General features: G+C 43.6%; 1 protein-coding gene across 1 annotated transcript; it reads left to right on the top strand.

The window, feature by feature from the left end:
- Positions 1 to 12607: 12607 nt before the first annotated feature.
- Positions 12608 to 13102, top strand: LOC120840311 (the record flags this gene model as incomplete). Its single annotated transcript, XM_040210769.1, has 1 exon — positions 12608 to 13102. A coding segment is annotated over one exon (495 nt), but the record flags the coding sequence as incomplete, so codon positions are not given.
- Between the last annotated feature and the right edge of the window lie 9024 nt (positions 13103 to 22126).

Genomic DNA, 22126 nt, shown 5'->3' with positions numbered 1-22126 from the left:
ACGTCCCGTGCGAGTGGTTCATTCTTCGTTGCTCGCAATCGCACGCCGATAGTACGGCGGCGCGACAACGGCTAGTCTGCGGCAACAAACCACGAAATGAAATCGCCCTGCAACCACACACGTCTCTCGAGAAAGGGCTCGTTCTATGCCTCTGTGTTTACTAATTAAAGAACGTAACATACCCAGCAGCATTTGGCCAGCTGCTTGGTGTTGTACGGAGAGTAGTGAAACCAGCAAGCAGGTCTGAGGTAGCGTGGGCCCAGAAAAGGTTGCGTGATCTTCTCTCAAAGTTTCACTTTTCTCGCACAAGGATTTTTTTTATTTGTTTTTGAGGAATGATTGAAGGGGATTTATGTACATCAAGATATTGATAGATCTATTCAAAATGAACGAAAGGGCCCTTAATAATGAAAAATTTAAGGTATGTAGAAACAAATTTCAAGTGCCACGAGGTCGAATGCTCCAAAACTAAATCTAGTCATTACGCCAATTAAATTTTTGTTAGCAAATGTTGACTTTCCTAACGAATTCAACACTTTTCTCATTTGAACTCATTTAATATTTTTGCCAGTTTCACCTTTGTTAGCGAAGTGTTGACGTTGTTTAAACTGGTTGTTCCGTTACGAACCATTTTTAGAAGAAAAGACTTCCTTCTTATTTTGTGGTTAATTTCTTTTACAAAATCACAAACTTGCCACCAAGCGCAATTTTTCTAATAAACCAATTGTTATATGTTGTAGAAAAGGAATCTCAAAAAAAGTATGACACGACACAATTATCACTGCGTAGCTGCAAGACATATGGTAACGAATTATATATTGATATTTTTACTGACATTTATTGAAGAATATATCCTGATTCAAACCCGCTAAAAATTCAAAATATTGACATTCGTTCATAGTTGTTTCATGATACTCATAATTGTTGCAGTTCTTAGCAGTTTGTGGGATTTATACTTTTTAACGGCGTATTTGTACAAAAAAAAAGATTTTCTAATAAAGAGTTTAGCCCCGAAGCTGAAATGTGTTCACCTTTTTCTATTTAGTTTCTTTTGGACCGTTCCTCCTTGAAACTAGAGCCTAACGAGATCTCTCTCTCTGTCTCCCTCTCGCTTTCTTTGGGTTTTTAGACGCCAAAGATAAATTTCCTAAAATCTGTATATAAGTTGCACAGCTGTGAACAGCTTGCAGCTACTTAGCGCAATGTACCAGGCGTAACATGATTCACAACTGCCATTCGTATATGTGCGTAATTATACATGAAGCAGCACGTTGATCTTTCTTGCACTTCTAAATTCGCCCGAAGGAGTACTTAGAGAGATTTAGTAGATCGTTTTGGAGCTCCTATAACGATATCCGATAACAATATGATGCATGGGGGCCCGTGTGTTCATACGCTTATTACGGCGTGCGTTTTCTTCACTCTCAAATAATGACGCCTTCTAGAAACGTGAAATGTGCGTTGTGGTTGAAACCTCTGGCCGTGGGCATTGGGCTTTCCCGCATTTAGTATATCGTCCCAATAATCTTAGTTATTGGGACGATATACTAAATGCGAGAAAGCCCAATGCCCACGGCCAGAGGTCTCCACCACGACGCGCATTTCACACGCCTAGGAGGCGCCAATATCTAAGCGTGGAGAAAACGCATGCCGTAATAAGCGTGTAAACACAAGAGCTCCCTAACGCCTGCCAAGCGTTAAACCATAGCACAGTTCACGCCTAGAAAGCGTTAATTCTAAGCATTGAAAAACAGCACGCTTAGAACAAGCGTGTAAAAATCGCTCTGCGTCACGCCCGCAGGCGTTAAATCTATGCTCAGTTCACGCTTAGGGAGCGTGAATTCTAAGCGTTGAAAAAGACCACGCTTAGAACACGCGTGCCAAAAATCGCTTTACGTCACGCTTGCTCTGCGTGACCATTTTTAGAGTGTATATATATATATAGTGAATGACGAAAGAGGGAGAAAGTTAGGGTTCGATCTCCGCTCCTGGACCGAAAAATCGGGCCAGGAGCGGAGATCGAACCCGCAAGCTTCGCCTATCCGTGGCGACAACTTTACCTATTAGACCATCCCGGATTTTTTTTTTCTTTATTGTCCGTTTTCACAATTGCACTAATTACACACATGAGAATGTTAAAAAAAAGCCCTAGGTACACCTAAGCACTTCTTATGAGTTGTGAATGCGAAAGCCTGCACGTCATTTTTCAGTTCTCTTCTTTCGTGGGCGGCGTATTTGCGCCAACGGCAGAGCGCGCCCTCTCCTCGTTGCGCTGACCTTGGACGCTTCGTGTTACCGGCGCGCTGACTAGCGCTGACTAGAGTTCCTGTATAGCTGGAGCCTATACAGGAACTCTAGCGCTGACGGACACGCAGCGCCATGGGGTGGCGGTCGTTGAAACTGACGCGCACCGGCCAATGGCAGCCTCATATCTTGAAACTACGATACGCGCCAGCCAATGGGACTGAAGCCGGAATTCATCAGCTTCACTCCACTCCTTTGGGGTCCGGGAAACTAGGTGCCGTTTCGCTAGGCTTTTCGCGTGGTTTCATAGCTGGGGCTGGCTTCACTTGAAGAAAGAAGTTAAGGTGCCATTTGACGCCACTTCAAAGCCGATGAGTCGGATCGCTCCAAGGGACAGTGAATGCTCTCGCAATAGAAACCGCCGACCTGCGCTAGACTAGCGCGGTTACATTTAAATTCGTTTAAGGCACACCAGCTCTTTTAGAAGCGGCAACCAATCAAGGGGTTCGGGCTGTGCCGCAAGAACTGTTCGGATATACGCCACGCTCTGAATAAAGTTTTCCCGCACTGACAGTACATAGGTCCGCAAAGAGCAGAGCCATTTTCGTTTTCCAAATATTTATTTATTATTTCACACTACTGCCGGTCCCGTTAGGGCCCAGGCAAAAGGGGGGGGGGGGGGGAGAAAAGGAAAGGGATGTAAGAGACAAAAGCACACACGTGTTTTTACACAACAATTATGCTATATAGCATATATCATCGCAATCTTGGAAAACAATTACTTCAGGAGTAGGGCTATTAACAATATCTGTATCTGAGGAATTCCATTCTATTATAATCCTAGGAAATAACCAATTTCTAAAAATATTATTTGCGCTTTGGTATGGTTCTAAAATACTTCCATAATAAAAGCGTATATTTTGGCGTGTGACGTGCTTTATGTCAGGTGATGAATCTAAATTAATGTAATTATGCTTGATTAGGTACAAAAACTTCAATCTGAAATTTTTCTGGCGCGATCTCAATCTCCAATTCAAGTGGTTTCAACATTTCTGACGGGCTGTCTAAGCGACGGTACCTATTGCATATGAATCGCGCAGCTAGCCTTTTAACTTTTTCTAATTCGTGTATTGCTTTTTCTGTACACGGGTTCCAAACTACGCACGCGTACTCTAAAACTGGCCTAACTAAAGTCTTACAGGCGCAGAGCTTGACACTGGAGGGTGCCAGTGGAAGTTTGCACCTTAGGGACCACAACGCTCGTCTTGCAGCAGCAGAAACATTGGCAACATGCGTATTCCACTTTAAATAGCTACTAGTTGTTACCCCAAGGTAGCTAAATTCAAGGGATTCTTTAACTTGAGTGCCATTTATTGTATACAGAAAGTTCAGTACAGACTTTTTTTATTCGTAATCCTTAGTAATTTACATTTCTCCAAGTTTAATGGCATTTGCCAATGTTCGCACCATGCATAGACATTCTGAAGATTATTTTTGAGAGCTAGCTGATCATTACAGGTTTCTACTTTTTTGTACAATATGCAGTCGTCTGCAAACAACCGAACCCGAACACTGTCATCTACGCTGTCAATTATGTCGTTTATGTAGATAGCAAACAATATCTGTCCCAGAACCGAACCTTGTGGAACACCCGATGAAACACATACCTGACTTGAAGATCGCTTATTTATTTCGATAAACTGGGAGCGGTTGGAAAGTTATGACTGAACGAATTGGACTAGGTCGTTTTTTTATTCCGATTGCGTCTAGCTTCTGCACTAGTTTATGATGTGGTACTTTATCGAAAGCCTTCACGAAGTCTAGAAAATATGGCATCGACTTACTTTCTTTTATTTAGGGACAGGGGAATATCGTGTAAAGGTGTTATTCATTGCGTCACTGTTGATAGCCCTTGACGAAAGCCATGCTGAGCACTGGTAAGAAAAACACTGAGGATCACGACTTTTTAAAATCGGCTCAGCAGGAGCGTGACGCCAGTCAAAAGGAATCTTTTTTGTTTTAATGAGGTATTGAAATGACAAACAAATAATGTGATAGCTATTCAGCATAGCATCGAAGGAATTCATTAGGCACATTGTCCGGTCCACACGCTTTTTTAACATTTAGCCGAAGCAAAAGATCAAAGATTCCTTCCCGGCTTACAACAAGGTCCCTCATTACAGACGACTTATCACATATGCTGTTTGGTTGTGCTGCCGAATGGGGGCTGAATAAGGAATGAAAGTACCTATTGAATTCGTTTGCTATGTCGGTTTCATCAGTGACAAGAATTCCACTAACACTTAAACACTCAACACGCTTTTTGTTCCTGATAAGGAGTTCCAAAATTTAGCGGGCGCTTCCTTCAGAACAATCAATTCTTCTTCTATTTGAGAAAGTTCAGATGTCCCACACTTGTGTGCTCCTCTTTTAGTTTGCAATTTACGTTTTTTCTAAATAATCTCTCTTGTTATCCAAGGACTGATTCCTCTTGTGTGTTTTATCTTTGCTGGGTACATACTGTGAAATGCAATATTTAAAGATTTTTTCGAACATAGTTCACTGTGTTTCTAAGTCACGCTCCTCACAGAAATCATCGAAGTGTGCCTCCAAGTAGTCAAGCACATCAACATCAGTCGCATCGTTGTAATTTTTAACAATCGATTTTCTTACACCACCAAGTTCCGCGTTTTTAAAAAAGTTAGATGTAAAATTCAGCAATTTATGATCAGACAACCCTGCTAGCACGTCAACAGTCTAGCACAATATTAGCGGACTAACAAGGACCAGGTCCAAAATAGATTGCGCCGTGTTCCCAATCCTAGTCGGCGATGTCACTACCTGAGTCCGATCGCTTGAGAACGCACAGTTAGTAATATCTCTGAATCACATGCGTGGGCTCCCGCCGACCTCATTTTAGCCAGTCAATATGGGGTAACTTAAAATCACCGGTCATGATCAGTCGTACGCGGTCATTACAAAAAGACCCAAGAAAGTTGTATAATTGCGCAAAGAATACTGGTGAGGCATTAGGCGGTAGTACACTGCTCTTAGAATGAGGCTATTCCCGTAAAAGTCAACCCGACACGACAAACTTTCGTGTTTAGAAATGCCTGGTGGTAGGAACGCGCCTAATTCGGACTTTAGGACAATCGCAACGCCACCTCCACGTTACGGTTTTTCGTTTCGGTATATCTTGTGTGTCGAAAGAATTACTTCGCTGTCCCGTATATCTGAGAGCAGCCATGTCTCGGTTATCAGTGTGGCGTGGGAACTAAAATCAAGAACCATTGCCTCGAAATCTGTAAGTTTATTCAAAATACTTTGCGCATTAAATGACACAAGTCGGAAGGTTATTTGCGTTGGACGTCACAGAGCGGTGGGAACACGTTTCTTGCTGCTGCTGGGCAGTTTCACGCGCGTTTGTGCGCTGTCATCCCACGTATAAATGTCACCGTTTATTTATTTATTTATTCACAATACCTTACAGGCTTTTTTTCAGAGCATTGAGTAAGGGGGGTATTATACACATAAATTCACAAAAGAAAATAGAACAAACGCACATACAGTCTCACACAAAGTTGTCATGTAGGCACAGCATACAATGAAAACCCAGCTATGTACAAATTAAAAAAAAACAATAACAAAAAACACTGGACTTTTATAAAAAGTTGTCAAGTTACACAGAAACAGAATTAAGCGCAAACGCATTGTTTAGAAAATAAGATTCAAGTTTAGCACGGAACAGTGTGGTTTCGGCAATGGTGACGATGGATTCGGGAAGGTCGTTCCATGCGCGGATGCCACGTGGTACAACCGAGTTAATAAACGCGTTGGTTGACCCAGTGAGGTGTTGAAAACTTTTACTGTTAGTGGTTCGATGAGATGATCTATTAGGAGGCTTAAGGAAAGTAGCGCTTGAAAAACGATTGTTATAATATAACTTGTGAATTAGGCACAGAGTAAAAATGGTTCGACGCAGTTCGAGCAATGTCAGTGAACATTGATGTTTTAGGAGAGAGACACTTATGCTATATGGATAGGAAGATTTTATAAAGCGTGCTGCTCGAGTCTGGACTTTTTCAATGTGCGTGGTTAGGTATTTCTGATGAGGGCTCCAAATCGCGGCAGCATGTTCGAGTTTAGGACGGATCACAGATTTAATATGGATGACCCATGAAAGGTTAGATGTAAAATGGACACCAAGATACTTGTAGGATGAACATACGCTAAGGAATGAAATGCCTAATGTGTATGGGAACTGTGAAAGAGATCGTTTGCGAGTGAAGTTCATTACTTGGCATTTGGATTTATTTTGTGCCATTAGCCATTCTTCGCGCCAGTTGATAATGCGGTCAAGATCATGCTGGAGTAGTACGTGGTCATCTGGAGTGTTTATTTTCCTGTACAAGACACAGTCATCCGCAAACAAACGCACATTAAAAAACAATGCATTTGGGAGGTCATTTATGTAGATAAGGAATAACAAAGGACCCAAGACGCTGCCTTGCGGAACGCCAGAGGTTACATTAGTAATGTCAGACTGAAAATCACCACAGACAGTATACTGAGAGCGAAACGACAGAAAGTTGTGAATCCATGAGAGGGTTAAAGAATCAAGATCAAGTGACGAAAGCTTAGACAAAAGGTGACAGTGGAGAACGCGGTCCAATGCTCTAGAAAAGTCCAGAAATATTGCATCGGTTGAGAGTTAGAGCTCATGTTACGATGTAGGTCATGGGTGAATTCAAGCCGTTGCGCTTCACAGGAAAGGCTTTTGCGAAAACCATACTGATATTTATAAAAAAAATTGTTAGACTCAAGATACGATGCAACATGTGAAAAAATTATATGTTCAAGTACTTTGCACACAACACTGGTTAAAGAGATGGGACGGTAGTTCTCTGCGAGGTGGCGATCTCCGTTTTTGAAAACAGGAACGACCTTCCCTATCTTCCAGTCGTCTGGAAGTATACCGGTGGACAATGATTGTTGAAATAGTAGACCGCAAATTTCACTGGATACGCGTTTTGTATTTTTAAGAAGCTTAGAGTTAATGTTATCTGTGCCAGCCGATGTAGTAATTTTTAGGTTATCTATAATATTTTCAATTCCCGAAGGTGATACGGAAATAGGACTCATGAATTGATAGCTAACGTCATTAATAACGGGCACTGTTGACGTATCCTTCTGCTTAAATATAGATGCGAAATGGTTATTCATAATAACAGGTCATTCACCGTCAGAAATGGTGTCACCTTCCCGGTTAGCCAAGGATATTTTATTTGTAATTTCATTTGGTGCGAAAAGCTTCCAGGATGTTTTAGGGTTGTGTTTGAGGACGGATGGTAGGTCACGGTTATAAAAATTTCCTTTGAATTCTCTTAGGCGATTAACATAAAGTTTAGCACAGGTGTCGTAATTGGACCAAGCATGTTCTGTGTTGACATGCCTGGCAGCTCGAAATAACCGTTTCTTCTTGTTGCGCAAGGCTTTCAATGTTTTGTTAAACCAAGGCTTCTTGCTATCGGAAAGTATTTTAAAGCGTGGCACATAACGGTCAACACATTCAATCATTTTGTTTTTATATTGCCACCAATTCTCATTTACTCTGCAGCTCCAGAATTCTACAGAAAAGATGTTTAAAAACACATGAGGTTCGTCATTCATTTGAAAATAATCAGCTTTATTGTAATCTAGTAAAATCTTTGAAGTTGATGACTTTTGCGGTGAGCACATATCTAGGGTTATGTGTACTAGGTTATGATCACTTAGGCCATTTATGTACTTGATTGAGTTTATCACGCTAGGATGAGTCACAAGGAAAAGATCAAGAATGTTGTTCAAGCGTGTTAATTGGTCAATTACTTGCTCAAAGTTAAAGTCGAGAGACAAATCAACGAATGCCTGTTCCTCCTGACATGATGATGAAAGCGTCGTCCAGTCAATATTTTGAAAATTAAAGTCACCGAATAGCAGCAGAATAGAATCTCGAAACCTATTTTTGATAACGGAAAGAACACCTCTTAACTCAGCACAGAAACTTTTATCATAATCTGGGGGCCTGTAACGTACACCAACAACATATTTGCCGGTAGACAAAGATATGCAGACCCAAAGTATCTCTAGGTTGCTACTTAGGTTAATAACATACGAGGGCACATGATTTTTTATCGCTATCATGACACCGCCGCCTCGTTTGTTTAGGCGATCCTGACGATATATTTGAACGTAATTACTCTCCGGGAAAATTTCGCTATTCAGGTTATCAGGTTCTAGCCACGTTTCTGTCAGCACAACTATGTCCGAGTCGCTATCTTTGAGAAATGCACTCAATTCATCGCGCTTAGAAAGAATGCTACGAATGTTGGTGAACGATAACAAAAGGGGTGGTTTATCTTTTTTGCACGTATTCACGGAGGGCGGAAAAACGACGCGGGCGTCACTGTCCAATCTCCCGGGTTGCTACCTTACTTCCGTGATGCAGTTAGTGTCATGACTGTACTCGTACGTTCTGTCGTCGAGCTTAAGCTTATCGAAACGTAGCTTAAAAGGAACATTTTTTTTTTTTTTTTTGCAAATGCGAGTAGCCTAGCTCTTGCTATTCGTACAGCGAGAAAAAGTCTTCTCTTACTGCAAAGGGGGTGTTTTTCAATTTGAACCCAGAAGATAGTATTTGCTCTTTACCTTTAAAACGAAGAAACTTGACAATTATGGGTTGCGTTTTTCCAGTAGCAAACTTTCCTAGCCGGTGAGCTCGTTCGATATTATCGGCTGCGATGGTAATCCCGAGGTTCTTCGCGCAAAAGTTCACGATTTTTTGTTCAGATGTGCTCCACGTTTCGTTGGAGTCATCAGAAAAACCGAAGAACAATAAATTGCATCGCCTTAGTCTGTTTTCGGTGTTGTCACATCGGGTCACAATATCATTGAGCTTTTCATGAACTAGAGAAATGGACTCATTTGAAGCCCCTATGTTTAGAACGTCAGATACGTCACCAGTTCTTGTTTCCAGCGCCACTACCCTTGAATACAGCTCCTGCATCCTTTCGTCCGTCGTTTTTCCTCTTTTTGAGTTCTTTAATTTCTGAGAGAATACTAATTTGACCTTGCTCTATCCTTTGAACTGTGGCAAGCGCCGTTGTCATGATGACGTCAGTGCTTAGAGTGGAGACAACGGATAGGTCATCCGGCCCCGGATTGGCCTCCACGTCGCCGCACATAAGTAACATAATACCCCTCAGTCCAGCGGGCAACAAGTTTACATGAAGCTTATCATGAACCAGAAACACTTTAGCGTTGTTTTGTTCATCTGGCTGCGCAGATACCCAGAGCAAGTTTCGCGTTCGAATTTTTTCCTGTGACAACTCATGCCGGACAGAAACCTTTCTTCTCTTTAGTAAGTGACAATTCTTAAGAACAGACATTTTTTCACTGTGGTTTCGGAAGAGCATGGAGACCCGTTTAAACACAAAGTCATAAATATTATTTTAAAAAACACTCTGAAGGTCACTGTTAACAGTGTTGATCGTCTGCATCGTCTTGGTAGGCATGCTCCCGAAAAAAAAAATCAGGACAAGGGGGGGGCGGCTTACGTGGACCCACGGAACTATTCTTTGACATCTATCTGGGAGTTTTTAGTTGGACCCATGTGAATATACTTTCATATCTGTCTCGGAGTTTTTACGTGAACTCAGATGAGCAATATTTCATAACCATCTGGGATGTTTCACGTGGGCCACCCGGTAACACGTTTTCATTGTCATGTTTAAGGTTTTATGATAACCTACGGCATAATTTTTTCACGTCCATCTAAAAAAATTTTCTCAATTTCTGGATGTATTTTGTTTCCAATATTTGAAGTGTTTCTTCAGTCAGGAATTGTGAAAGAATGGGCGAAAGCAAGTAGGATCATCCACGAAATTAATTTGTTGCACCCATCATGCATGTATGGCCAAACAGTATCAACACCCAAAGCAATCGCCGTTGGGGTGAGGAGCAGCAAACACAAAATTCTAAACTTTAATATTTTGTGTCTGCAAGGGGGGGGGGGGACTGAATGCCCTCTAGTATAACACACATCTATAACCTTCAGCAATCGCAAGCCTTTGAAGTTAGCAATTGCATCCAAAATTTATCTTAATCGCAGCTAAGAACACAGCACATATATACGTGACTACAAATAATAAAACAATATGCATGAATATCATTGAGCTTTGGCAGTGAAAGACGCCCTTTGTTTACTCTACAGATAACAATGTCACTCTGAAAAGGTATACGCAACCCCCAGATTTAAAGAGATCCCTCTTAGCAAAATATAGAAACGCTGAGTGAGCGAAATGGAAGATTAAACAACGAATAAAAATAAACGATCAAGGACACACACAGTGAAATCTAACGCTGACCGTTTTTCCCACCATTAAGCAAGATCCCAAATGCAGGGCCATAAACACATTTAACGTTTTATTGCAAATGGTTTTGCAATCATCTATCTATCCAGTGGGTGTCAATTAAGCTGCTTCATATTCAATGCCATAAATATGTAGTACGCCGAGTTAAAAATATGAAAGATTATGTCCCAGTCAACAGTAAACACTGTGCACATTATAATAGAATAAAATTAAATTTAAAAAAAAAATATTAGACGATAATTTACAAAGTAACGCAACAAATTTCTTGAACAGCGTCGAAAACCACGAATAGAACGCATTTGACAAGCCGTACAGGGGTAAGCGGAAAGAAGAACTGAAGCCAGCTAATGGCAAACACTTCACAAGATTCCAAGATGGCAGTGCCTATATGACCGCGCGTAAGTTTGTCCGTAAGATTCTAATAAATACTTCAGTAAAACAAACACTCGTGGAAGAATCAAACTAATTTACAAAATATATAAACTGAAAACATCTGTACTATTATATCAGGCAGATGTCAAGATGGTATACAGTTTCGGCCAGACTTACCTAGCATATCTGCGGCTAACGCCTGCATTGCCTCGGAGATGCACCGTTTTGGTAATTCAAACATTGTGGCTGAGCACGTTTGCTGCAGGCCACATATATCGACGGCATGAACCAACGCACCCCCGAAGCCGTGGAGCCAGTATTCAATATATGCTCGGATGACTACGATCAGAATTATAGAACATTTTAAGCCATTGTAACACCAAAGGCAGTTCGTCTCTTGTAATGCTACAACCGCCGTCATTAATCTGGGTGTTTGCTTTGTGTGGGATTATGAATTCTCTATCTTTTTTTTTCAGCACTAAACGCACATTGTGTAAAACAAGAGGATACAGCACATTTGTGTCACTGCGGAAAATAAAACTCCCCAACTGATGAGGACTCTTTTGTGGCAAGAGCGCATGTTGCCTTCGGAGGACGTTGCCTTTTTGGCACACTAGCACAAGGCTGCTACTTAAGTCGCTTTTGCTCTGTAAAAGTATCTAATTCAGTGTCTTGAAACACAGCTTCCCGCGGCACAGTCCTAAAAAGCCTTGTTCAATAAATATCAGCATCCATGGACCTTTAAGCATGAAAAACTCAATCTTCAGGAAAAGGGCACACTGCTCCTGACATCAGACGGAGCCATAAAAAGTCACCTATTTTATATCCGTAACCAGACCGCTCCCACTGCCGCCGTAAACAGACAAGGAATTAGTTAAATCTCGTTATGGTAAAAAAAAGGAGATTGCAGAAAGAAATTAAATACAACTGCATTGCTACATACTTAATATATGTTGTTTTAGTTATCAATTTTGGGACCAGCGTAGTGACATTGAAAGGCTAATATTTTTATTTTTACATTTACTGTTTATATATACCGGGAGTAGTAGTAAAAGTGTACCAGTTAGGCCAACTTGTAAACAAACCGTTGCTAGGGGCGTTGCCCGTTGCTAGGGGCGTTGCCCTGTGGGCGGGGCCCGATCCGACCAATCACATCGCAGCAGGGCGGGGCCTACCCCAATCCCACCAATCACAGAGCAGTGGGGCGGGGCCCTTTCCCTCTCTCCCATTCCAGTGACGGGGCCCTTCTCTCTCTCCCATTCCATTCCATTCCAGCGTAAAAGACTATGGCGAACGAAACACCACCGGCACCTACGGGAACGTTTGGACTTCAACAGCCACCACAGCTGGACTTCGACAACACAACAGAGTGGCCGGCGAGGATAGAACATTTCGACGATTACCGCTTTGCCACAGGCATAAACGAAAGAACCGGCGAGGCACAAGTCCGCACGCTATTGTACACAATGGGCCGGCAAGCAAGGGAAATTTTTGCCACGTTCGACCTTTCGGCAGAAGAGGCAAAGGACTTCGACCTCGTCAAGCGAAAGTTCGACGAGCACTTCGTCAAGGAACGAAACGTCGTGTATGAAAGTGGGTGTTTTCACCGAAGGTTACAGAAGCCAGGAGAGTCTGTGGACCAGTACGTTACGGCACTGCACGTCCTCGCAGACCGCTGCGAATTCGGTGAGATGAAACAACGCATGATCCGGGGCCGGTTTGTCGTGGGGCTCCATGACGACAAGCTTTCCGAAAACCTGCAAATGTACGCCAAGCTGACCTTGTCATCGGCGTTAGCCAAGGCACGCCTCGAGGAAGTGGTGCACCAGCAGAAGCGAGAACTTCGTTCAGGAGAGCACGGTCAACCGGCCTGTTCTTCGACGAAAGAGGACCTGAACGTAGACGCCGTGAGCCGACGCCGGGATGCACCTCGAAGAAAAGTCTACGGGTCGGAAAAATCACATCGGGACAAGCAGTGTTCGTTCTGTGGAGGCGACCAGCATCCAAGTTCGGTGTGTCCTGCAAGGGCACAGAAGTGCTTCAATTCCCACAGCAAGGGACATTTCAGCCGGGCCTGCAGGAAGGAGTCGGCGTCGTCTCCAAGAAAGGTACAAGTGTCATCCGTACAAAAGAGACTGGCGAACTTTTTCTGGGCGCGATAAATGTTACGGACGCGAAAGCGCGGTATGTCCAGATAACCCAGTGATGTGATTGCTGCGCCAATCGCGCCAAACTGCGCCAAGTGGGTAACCCCGCTACATCCTGCTACATTTTGCCAAAATATAGGTAATCTGCGCCAAGCCTGCGCCAAAAAAAACAAAAACAATTTCGTTCGCTTTTCAAAACCGAAACTAAACTGAGCACCGTATTGAGCTTGCGTGTGTTATGTAGCGCACGCTGCCAACCGACACAAGTACCCTACATCACTTGTCCATTCGGTCCTGCATGGGTTTCCCGCCATCTGGCGTTTCGCGCTCTCATCGTCCCGTGGATCTCGTCTCGCGTCTTTTTTTTTATATTTTCAACAATAGACGCGGGTGTGTGCGGAGGCTCCGACCTATAGCGTGCCGGGTACCAGCCATGCCGTCATGCTGTGAAACAAAACCGCGTTTTTGGGCGGTGGGAGTTACTTTGTGAACTGAAGCACTCGCTCCTGAAAGGAACAGTCGTGAGAAAACTATATTTGGTCCCTGCCTTCTATAGTCACCGTGGTCGCGCGACGTCGGGCGTTGCCGTCCCCACGTCGCTGCAGATATGACGCTTTCTAAAATGAAACCAAGTAGCACAGCATGTTCATCAAAATTCCTGTCCTTTTTTTAATCATACATTACTACAAAATTCCCTCTTCAACTCAAAGACTGCTGTGTCGAAGTATTGATTACATAGGTTTCTCTCGGTGGGCTTTCTTTCGAGAGGGATTCCGGTACGTGAAAAATCTGCCTGCGGAAGAAAGTTGATGACGAGAAGTGAGCTAAAGCAAAGAAGGCAATGCCTGCACGCTGAACCCGCACAGCGCGCTTGTTTGTCTCGAGTTCAGTCGTTCCAAAAAGCGCTCCAAGAACTTTTGACCCTGGCTTGCGATGTGTTGCATCGATGCGTTCTGGTTCTTTTTGGCTTTTGTTATGTCTTTATCTTGTACTTTGTTTACCTGCCTGTCAAGAACGCGCGGCTGGCATGTTTTTTGTCGTATGCTCGACAATTTGATTTTGCATACAATTTTGGGAATCAGTGGGCGACGGAGCGGAGTGATATGGTTTCGGTTTCGATCGAAGAACCGTTGTCTCCACTCGCACGACGATGCACGCGCAACTGCAAGCCTGCTGAAGTTGCCCTCACGTGTTTGTGAACTTGATTGTACTACAGAGGCACCACCCAAGACGCTTGCAATTCATTTTTTTTTTTACGTTTGTTTTTTTTAGACGAAAATCTGGTACGCCGGGAACCAGCAAAACGGTGGCAAGCGCTTTTTCGGATTTGCTCGGCAACGCCTACAGCACTGTACACTTGTTGGATGTCTCAGCAATAAAAACACAAGCAGGAGCTTCCGTCACAACACGTCACATTAGAACACTACAGAAGTCAAAACACAAAGTTCCCTTCATTTGTACAGCACTCAAAACGAATATTTTTATTTTTCTAAAATTCTAAGAATATCTGCTCCAAGCGCCACATTTGCTGCTCCAAAACACTGTTTTGGCTGCTCCGAAAGGTGCTCCAAAATGGCTTAGGCCAATCACATCACTGGATAACCTTGAAATCTGTACCAGTGTTTGCTAAAGTCGATTCAGGAGCAGAGGCCACTCTTGTACCGTCTACGCTTCCAAGAATTCAGTTTAGGCTCGAAACAGCAAGCGAAGTACTGACTGGTGCGGGAGAAAATCGCCTTACGGTACTTGGAAAGTTCAAAGCCAAGTTAATCTGGAAGGACAAAGTGTCGATGCAAACTGTTTATGTCGTGAGTCCGCTTCGCCAGGTACGTCTAAGGTTACCAGCCATCGAGGATTTGGGAGTTGTAAATTTCATCGATGGTGTGTCTCTTGATAAACAAAATTATGATGTTCTATACCCACAGGTGTTCAATGGTCTTGGAACCATTCCGGGAGAATACAACATCCGATTGAATTTGGATGCGGTCCCGTACGCTATACACGCGCAACGACGAGTCCCGATTCCTATGCGTGAGGCGGTAAAGCAAGAAATTGAAAAAATGGAAGGGATGGGAGTCATCCGGAAGGTCGATGGTCCTACAGACTGGTGCGCCGGGATCGTTCCGGTCTTAAAACCGTCCGGAGACGTACGCGTGTGTGTTGACCTCACACAATTAAACAAAAATGTCAAGAGAGAGTGATACGTGCTCCCAACAGCAGACCAGGCATTGGGACTGCTCGAGGACGCGGCGTATTTCTCAAAGTTAGATGCAGGGTTGTAAAGTACCTAGGTACAAGTAACTGTAAATCGGTAACTAGGTACTTTTGTTGTACCTGAGATACAAACCTAGGTACTTTCATTTCTCAGTATCTGTATCTGTATCTTAGGTACATTTTCCAGTAACTTGTAACTAAGTGAAGTTACTTTTTACAGATACTTTTCTATTCACTTCATCAAAATCGTAGAAAATACAATACACCATATAACTAAAAATAAATTATAATTACAGTCGTAAAGCAATTTAACATCACGTAGTGTTTCCACGCAATAAATCGAGCTCAAATTTTGCACTTTACAAAACTGAAAATGCTACGCCTGAAGAAACTCCCTCCTGGTTTCTAAAACACCCCCTACGAATACTACTTCCAGAGTCACAATTATAATTACATGCGGAAAATAGTATTAAAAGACCTTAGACATGTAAATGGTCATCTCACATAATTAAGCACAACAAAACTGGCAGGCTTCGTTGTCAAAACTTAATGCAGCAGTAGAATTATACAAACATCAACGGCAGATAATCTAAGTACTCGTACTCTGGCCGAACGGGGACTTCGAGCTCCTGATGTAGCCTGCCACTGATGGCTGGACTGCTGCTATTCTATGTTGTGGAGGCTCTGTGCTACATTCAGGTCTTTCCTTGGGTGCCAAGGCTTTCCGTTTTACCCCAGTGACATTCGTCTTGCTCTTGTCAACACTCTTTAGTGCTTCCTTGTGAGACCTCTGGAATAAGCAAAGCATGACTAGTTAATACTTATTGCACTGTATCAGAACAGCTCAGCGGCGCAGGACACTAGTCCAACTAGGTTTCAGCATTAGCAATTGAGACGAAAACGATATTTCTGCTAGACGCCAAAGATGGTCAACAGCGGCGGAAAATTCCGGACCTGCGGCCATGAAAAAGGGAAAAAGTGGTTTATTTATTTATTTATTTATTATACCCTCAGGGCCGAAGCATTACAGAGGGGGTGGGCAACGGAAGTACAAAAAACGCTGAAAATGGTTAGTCCGGCACAGATCATGAATAGTAACTTGTTAAAGCTTCTTTAAAGAGGACAAAATCGCCAATGGACACAATGGGTGAGGGAAGGCCGTTCCAATCACGAGATGTTTTTGGGATGAAAGATTTGAAAAAAGAATTTGAAATGGAAGTGGGTATACCAACTTTGCAGCAGTGATCGAGGCGAGAGGATACGTAGATGGGAGCACTGATTAGTTGTTCTTTCAAGAGTGAATTGGCATAGTAAATTTTATGGAATAAACAGAGACGGGAGATAGTGCGACGAGTGGAAAGAGGGGGCAGTGAGAGACTAGCTTTCATGGATGTGACGCTTGATGTACGATGGTAGTTTGATAATATAAAACGTGCTGACCGGTTTTGGATGGCTTCAAGCGCTGATATGAGGCTTTCTGTACCGGGATCCCAGACCGAGCATGCATATTCAAGTTTTGGTCGCACCAGTGTTTTATAAAGTAGTAATTTTAATGATGATGGAGCTAGAGAAAAGTTACGTCTTAAATATCCAAGCATGCGGCTACTGTTATTAACGATATATTCGGTGTGAGTTTTCCATGATAGGTCAGGAGAGATATGAACACCTAGATATTTGTAAGTTGATACGTTTTCAAGGATGTTATTTGATAGGAAGTAGTTAGGACAGAGTGCTGCTTTGCGAGAAATCCTCATTGTCTTACACTTCATAGTGTTTAGTTTCATGTGCCAAGCATCACACCAGGAAGAAATTGCATTTAAATCAGATTGAATTATGTGTACGTCAGAGTCATTAGTAATTTCACGGTAAACAACGCAATCATCCGCAAATACGCTTATGGAGGAGGAAATGCTAGTAGGTAGGTCATTTATATATACTAAGAATAAGAGGGGGCCTAGGACAGAACCCTGTGGTACACCGGACTTAACGAGGGACGATGACGAGTTTTTGTTATTGACAGTTACAAATTGCGATCTGTTAGTGAGGAAACACTCTAACCAAGATAAGATATATGGATCAATACTGAGTGGGCTAAGCTTGTATAGTAGTAGTTTATGTGTTACCTTATCGAAAGCCTTTGCAAAGTCCAGAAAGATGCAGTCAGTCTGAGATCCACGGTCCAGAGCCGAGTGGAGGTTGTGGGTGAAAACTAAAAGCTGAGTATCGCACGAGAAAGATTTGCGGAATCCATGTTGAAAAGGGCTAAAGAAGGAGTTGCACTCCAGGAAACGCGAGAGCTGTGAAGAAATTATGTGCTCCATGATTTTGCAGGGTACGCTAGTAAGAGATATTGGCCTGTAATTGAAAGGGGAGAAACGGTCACCAGCTTTGTGAATTGGAACAACCTTCCCTACCTTCCAGTCCTCGGGTAAGACGCCATGATCAAGTGATTGTTGAAACAAAGATGACAAGATGATTGAGGAGTACATTTTGGTATTTTTTAGAAATTTTTCTTCTTGCTTCCAGTAATACTAAAATGAAGACGATATCAAAATGACCAACGACAAGGCAGCTTACAGATAATTATTGTGGGTCGGTTCATTTTCTCGGAAGCTGTAGTTTACCTAGCACACCCTGACATCTTTGTAACGACTTTTTACCGTCGCTCCAGACGCCCTGAAAAGTGGACTTGCACCGTAATTTGGTATAAGTATGACCAAACCTTTTTTTGTTACCCATTCCTCACGAAGACCGGACTCCGGTTGAAACGTCGAAAATAAAGCTTCTGTTGTTCTACCCAGGGACCTCTACTTCGTCATATATAATATATAGGTGAAGTCAGAGTGGTGAATGGGTCAAAACACGTCGAAAACAAAGAGTGAGTTGACGCAGGGACAAGCTTTAAACAACGGTTCCAAGGGGGTCCTGCAAAGTTCTAAGTCCCAGTTACCGAACATCTGCAGTTGAGAACAACGAGAAATCAGTAGCAGGCGTATTGTACGCATGAAAAGTTGCTACCCTGACGTGCGATGCAACGTCAATCTGTTGGCCGACTGACGGACGTAAACGCAGATACTACGGAGCGTAACAAACCTTACACAGTGATGGAAGTGCCAATTGACCTTTTGGAGCAGGCCTTGTAGCAGCAAAATGTTGTTTTGGAGCAGGAAGTGGCCCTTTTGGAGCAGGGTCTGGCATATGTTGGCATATTACTTGAAAATGAAATAATGCTGCATTGCTATATAAAGCCCATCTCCATTATTGGAAAACAGCGCCTGTCGCCTTTTTAAGACAGGATATATCAAATTCAACAAAGTAAACACGAAAAAAAAAACATTTTTTAAATAAAGTTTATCTGCTCGGTCACATAAAAAATACAATTAAATATGTAACATTGAGTTCTGATGGTACAGGATATTTAGTTTTATCAGCCTGCACTTCTTTTAAGGTATCTGCAGCAGCATCTAACGACCGTGGAATGTTTTAGTTAAGATTAGAGTTGTTTTTTTGGGCAGCAGCTTCCAATATTGCGGTATCTGATATTTGATTCAAAAATTCTGATTCATTTTCGATGTGCTGGTGAAGTCACGATCGGATCACGGCAAGGTAACCCGTTGAGTGCGCTCCTTGGCATGCACCGACGCGCTGCAGAGAAGCGACACCCACGGAGCAAACACCACAGTCGCGCGAGCCGCGCAGTGCTTTGTGCTCCGAAAAGGACGGTGAGGCTTTACCAGCACTACATCCAGAGTTTGGTGCAACTCAACTATAGATGCTTTACACACGTGCCAATTACAGCTGCCATGGCTGACCTTCTCTTTTCTTGCCGAGATACCGAGCCGCTGAAAAGGGCATTGCCGAGCCTCCACAGAGGCCCATGCTGGGGCGAAGGACACAATAGAATCTAACATAGGAAAAAGCCTGCCCTGCTATGGTAATAATGAAGTGAAATAAAGATAATAAGAGGAAACAAAAACTGAAGGTCAGTTATGGCGGCGCCCATGCATAGCTGCTGCAAAGCGTCTATACTTAGTTTCAGCTTCGGTACGAGCGCAACCGAAGCTACAAGGGCGCGCATGGAGCCCGAAACGGTGCCCACACTGCACGAGCCCACGCGCGAGTCAGGGCTCAGGAATGCACAAAGCATTGGGATCACGCTAGCCTTGACTTCGCTGGTAGCTAGGCACGGGAACAAGGCGGGAACAGGGCGGGCACATTGACACCAATAAAGCATGTTTATCAAACTTGTTTTTGTGTACATCCCAGTTTACAAAGGATTTACTTCTAATAATAATGTGACAAATTTGAGAAAAATACTTGACGTGAAAATAAAAAAAAACACCTTTGAAGTAACTGTACCTGTACCTAGGTACATTTTTAAGCGAGTAGCTAGATACGCACATAGGTACATTTTCGTATGAGTAACTGTAACTGTATCTTAGGTACATTTTTGAAGTAACTTTTACAAGCCTGGTTAGATGCTAATTCGGGATTTCACCACGTAAAAGTAGCATGGTCATCCCAGGAACTAACGACGTTCATAACGCCCTTTGGAAGGTATTGTTTCACTAGACTGCCCTTCGGCATTACGTCAGCGCCTGAATACTTCCAAAAGAGAATATCGGAGATTCTAGATGGCCTCCCTGGCGTAGTTAACATGATAGATGATATCCTGGTGTTTGGTTCGGACAAAGCACAACACGATGAGCATTTGAAAAAAGTCATGGACAGACTCGCAGAGTCAAACATGGCACTAAACGGGGCGAAGTTTGTGTTCGGTGTAAAAGAAGTTAGTTTTCTAGGTCATCTTCTTAGGGCAGATGGCATAAGGCCTGACCCCACAAAGCTGCAAGCGGTCTGATATGAAATCGCCTACAAACGTGTCGGAAGTACGAAGCATTCTAGGTATCGCCAATCACTTGGGCCGTTTTCTGCCTAATCTCGCTCTGAAAGCTGCACCGTTGCGAGAACTGCTAAAAAAACCACGGAATGAGCTTGGGGCCCCGCTCAGGAAAGTGCTTGGAACGATCTAAAAAGCATGATTTGTTCTTCATAGTGTATGGCTAAGTATGACCCAACCCATCCGACAATCCTTTCGGCAGACGCGTCGTCATTTGGGCTTGGAGCCGTTCTCTTACAAGAGCAGCAAGGGGTACGACGGCCTATCGCTTTTGCTTCGGGGTCTCTGACCATAGCTGAGACTCGCTATGCGCAGATTGAGAAAGAGGCGTTGGCACTGACATGGGCTGCCGAAAGGTTTGACTGGTACCTAAGGGGCTTAGAAACGAAGTTCGAGACCGACCATAAGCCTCTAGTTACGTTGCTGGGACAAAGTCCGATAGATGTGTTGCCACCTCGAATTCAGAGGTTTAGAATGAGGCTAATGTGCCATAGGGTTTAAGGCTGTGTTTGTACCGGGCAAGTGCATTGTAACCGCCGATCATTTGTCGCGGGCACCTCTCAATCAAATGCCAATGGAAAGGGAACGTCTCACAATTCAAGAGGTGTTAAAGTTCCCTCAGGGATGTTTAATGGGTCTTGAAACAGGAGACGATTTGTTGTCACGTGTAAAAACAGGTCAAACTACAGACGAGGTGTGTAAAACGCTGGCTCAGCTGTCTCGTAAAGGCTGGCCTAAAAAACCGTCCGTCCCGTGCTCCCTTCGGCCGTACTGGCAAGAGAGGGCTGGCATAACCGTGTGTGATGGTTTTTCGTTAAGAGGTACAAGATTAGTTGTGCCCCAGGCACTTCGTGAGGAACTGTTATCTCGCCTGCACGATGGGCACCAAGGAATCAGCAGATGTCGAGCTCTTGCACAAGAGTCTGTTTGGGGGCCTGGCCTAAGAAAGCGACTAGCAGCGATGGTAAAAAACTGCAATATGTGTACCGAGTTCAGTTTTCAGAAGGCTGAACCGATGATGCCGACCATGACTCCACGTTTTCCATGGGAAAGAGTAGGGGTAGATTCGTGCAAAATAAGGAACTCTGACTGTCTTGTGGTTGTAGACTATTTATCAAGGTATCCGGAAATCTGTGTTCTCCCTTCGATTGGCGCAACTGTTGTTATAGAGAGGCTTCAAAGCATATTCGCTCGTCATGGGGTGCCAGAGACTGTTGTCTCCGAGAATGGTCAACAGTTTGCATGTTGTAATTTTCAAGAGTTTGCGAATCAATACGGTTTCCAACACGTCACTTCAAGCCCGAGGCACCCTCAAGCCAACGGAGAAGCGGAAAGAATGGTGCAGACAATTAAGCGGCTGGTGCTCAAATCAGCCGACCCTTACTTAGCTCTCCTAGCCACAGGGCCACCCCAGGGATTACCGGCAAAAGCCCGTCAGATATCCTTATGGGCAGACCTCTACGGACACGCGTACCATTGCTTCCGCAGCTGCGCCTTGAAAGGAACGTTGACTTTAAAATGTTGGTGATAAAGGATCGTCAACTAAGAGAAAAGCATCGCAAAAGCTTCTATAGGCGCCATCGGGCTAAGGAGCTTTCTGAGTTGAAGGCGGGCGACAAAATGTGGGTTTCTGACAGAAAGGCGAGGGCAACGGTCCTGGCCCAAACAGAAAAACCAAGGTCTTACTTGGTTGAGACCGACCAGGGGTGAAGTTAAGGCGAAACTGCCGAAACTTAAAGGCACTGCCAGCGGAGGCAGAGGACGATGAAGGCTACGATACACCGGACAGTGAGAGTGACGTAAGGGTCCAAGATTCGGAAGCTAGAAGCGCTATAAGT

The sequence above is a fragment of the Ixodes scapularis genome, unplaced genomic scaffold (genome assembly GCF_016920785.2).
Source record: "Ixodes scapularis isolate PalLabHiFi unplaced genomic scaffold, ASM1692078v2 PGA_scaffold3__209_contigs__length_174095766, whole genome shotgun sequence".
Taxonomy (NCBI): Eukaryota; Metazoa; Arthropoda; class Arachnida; order Ixodida; family Ixodidae; genus Ixodes; species Ixodes scapularis.
The sequence above is the reverse complement of the archived record's forward strand: the minus strand, read 5'-3'. Positions and strand labels throughout refer to the sequence as shown.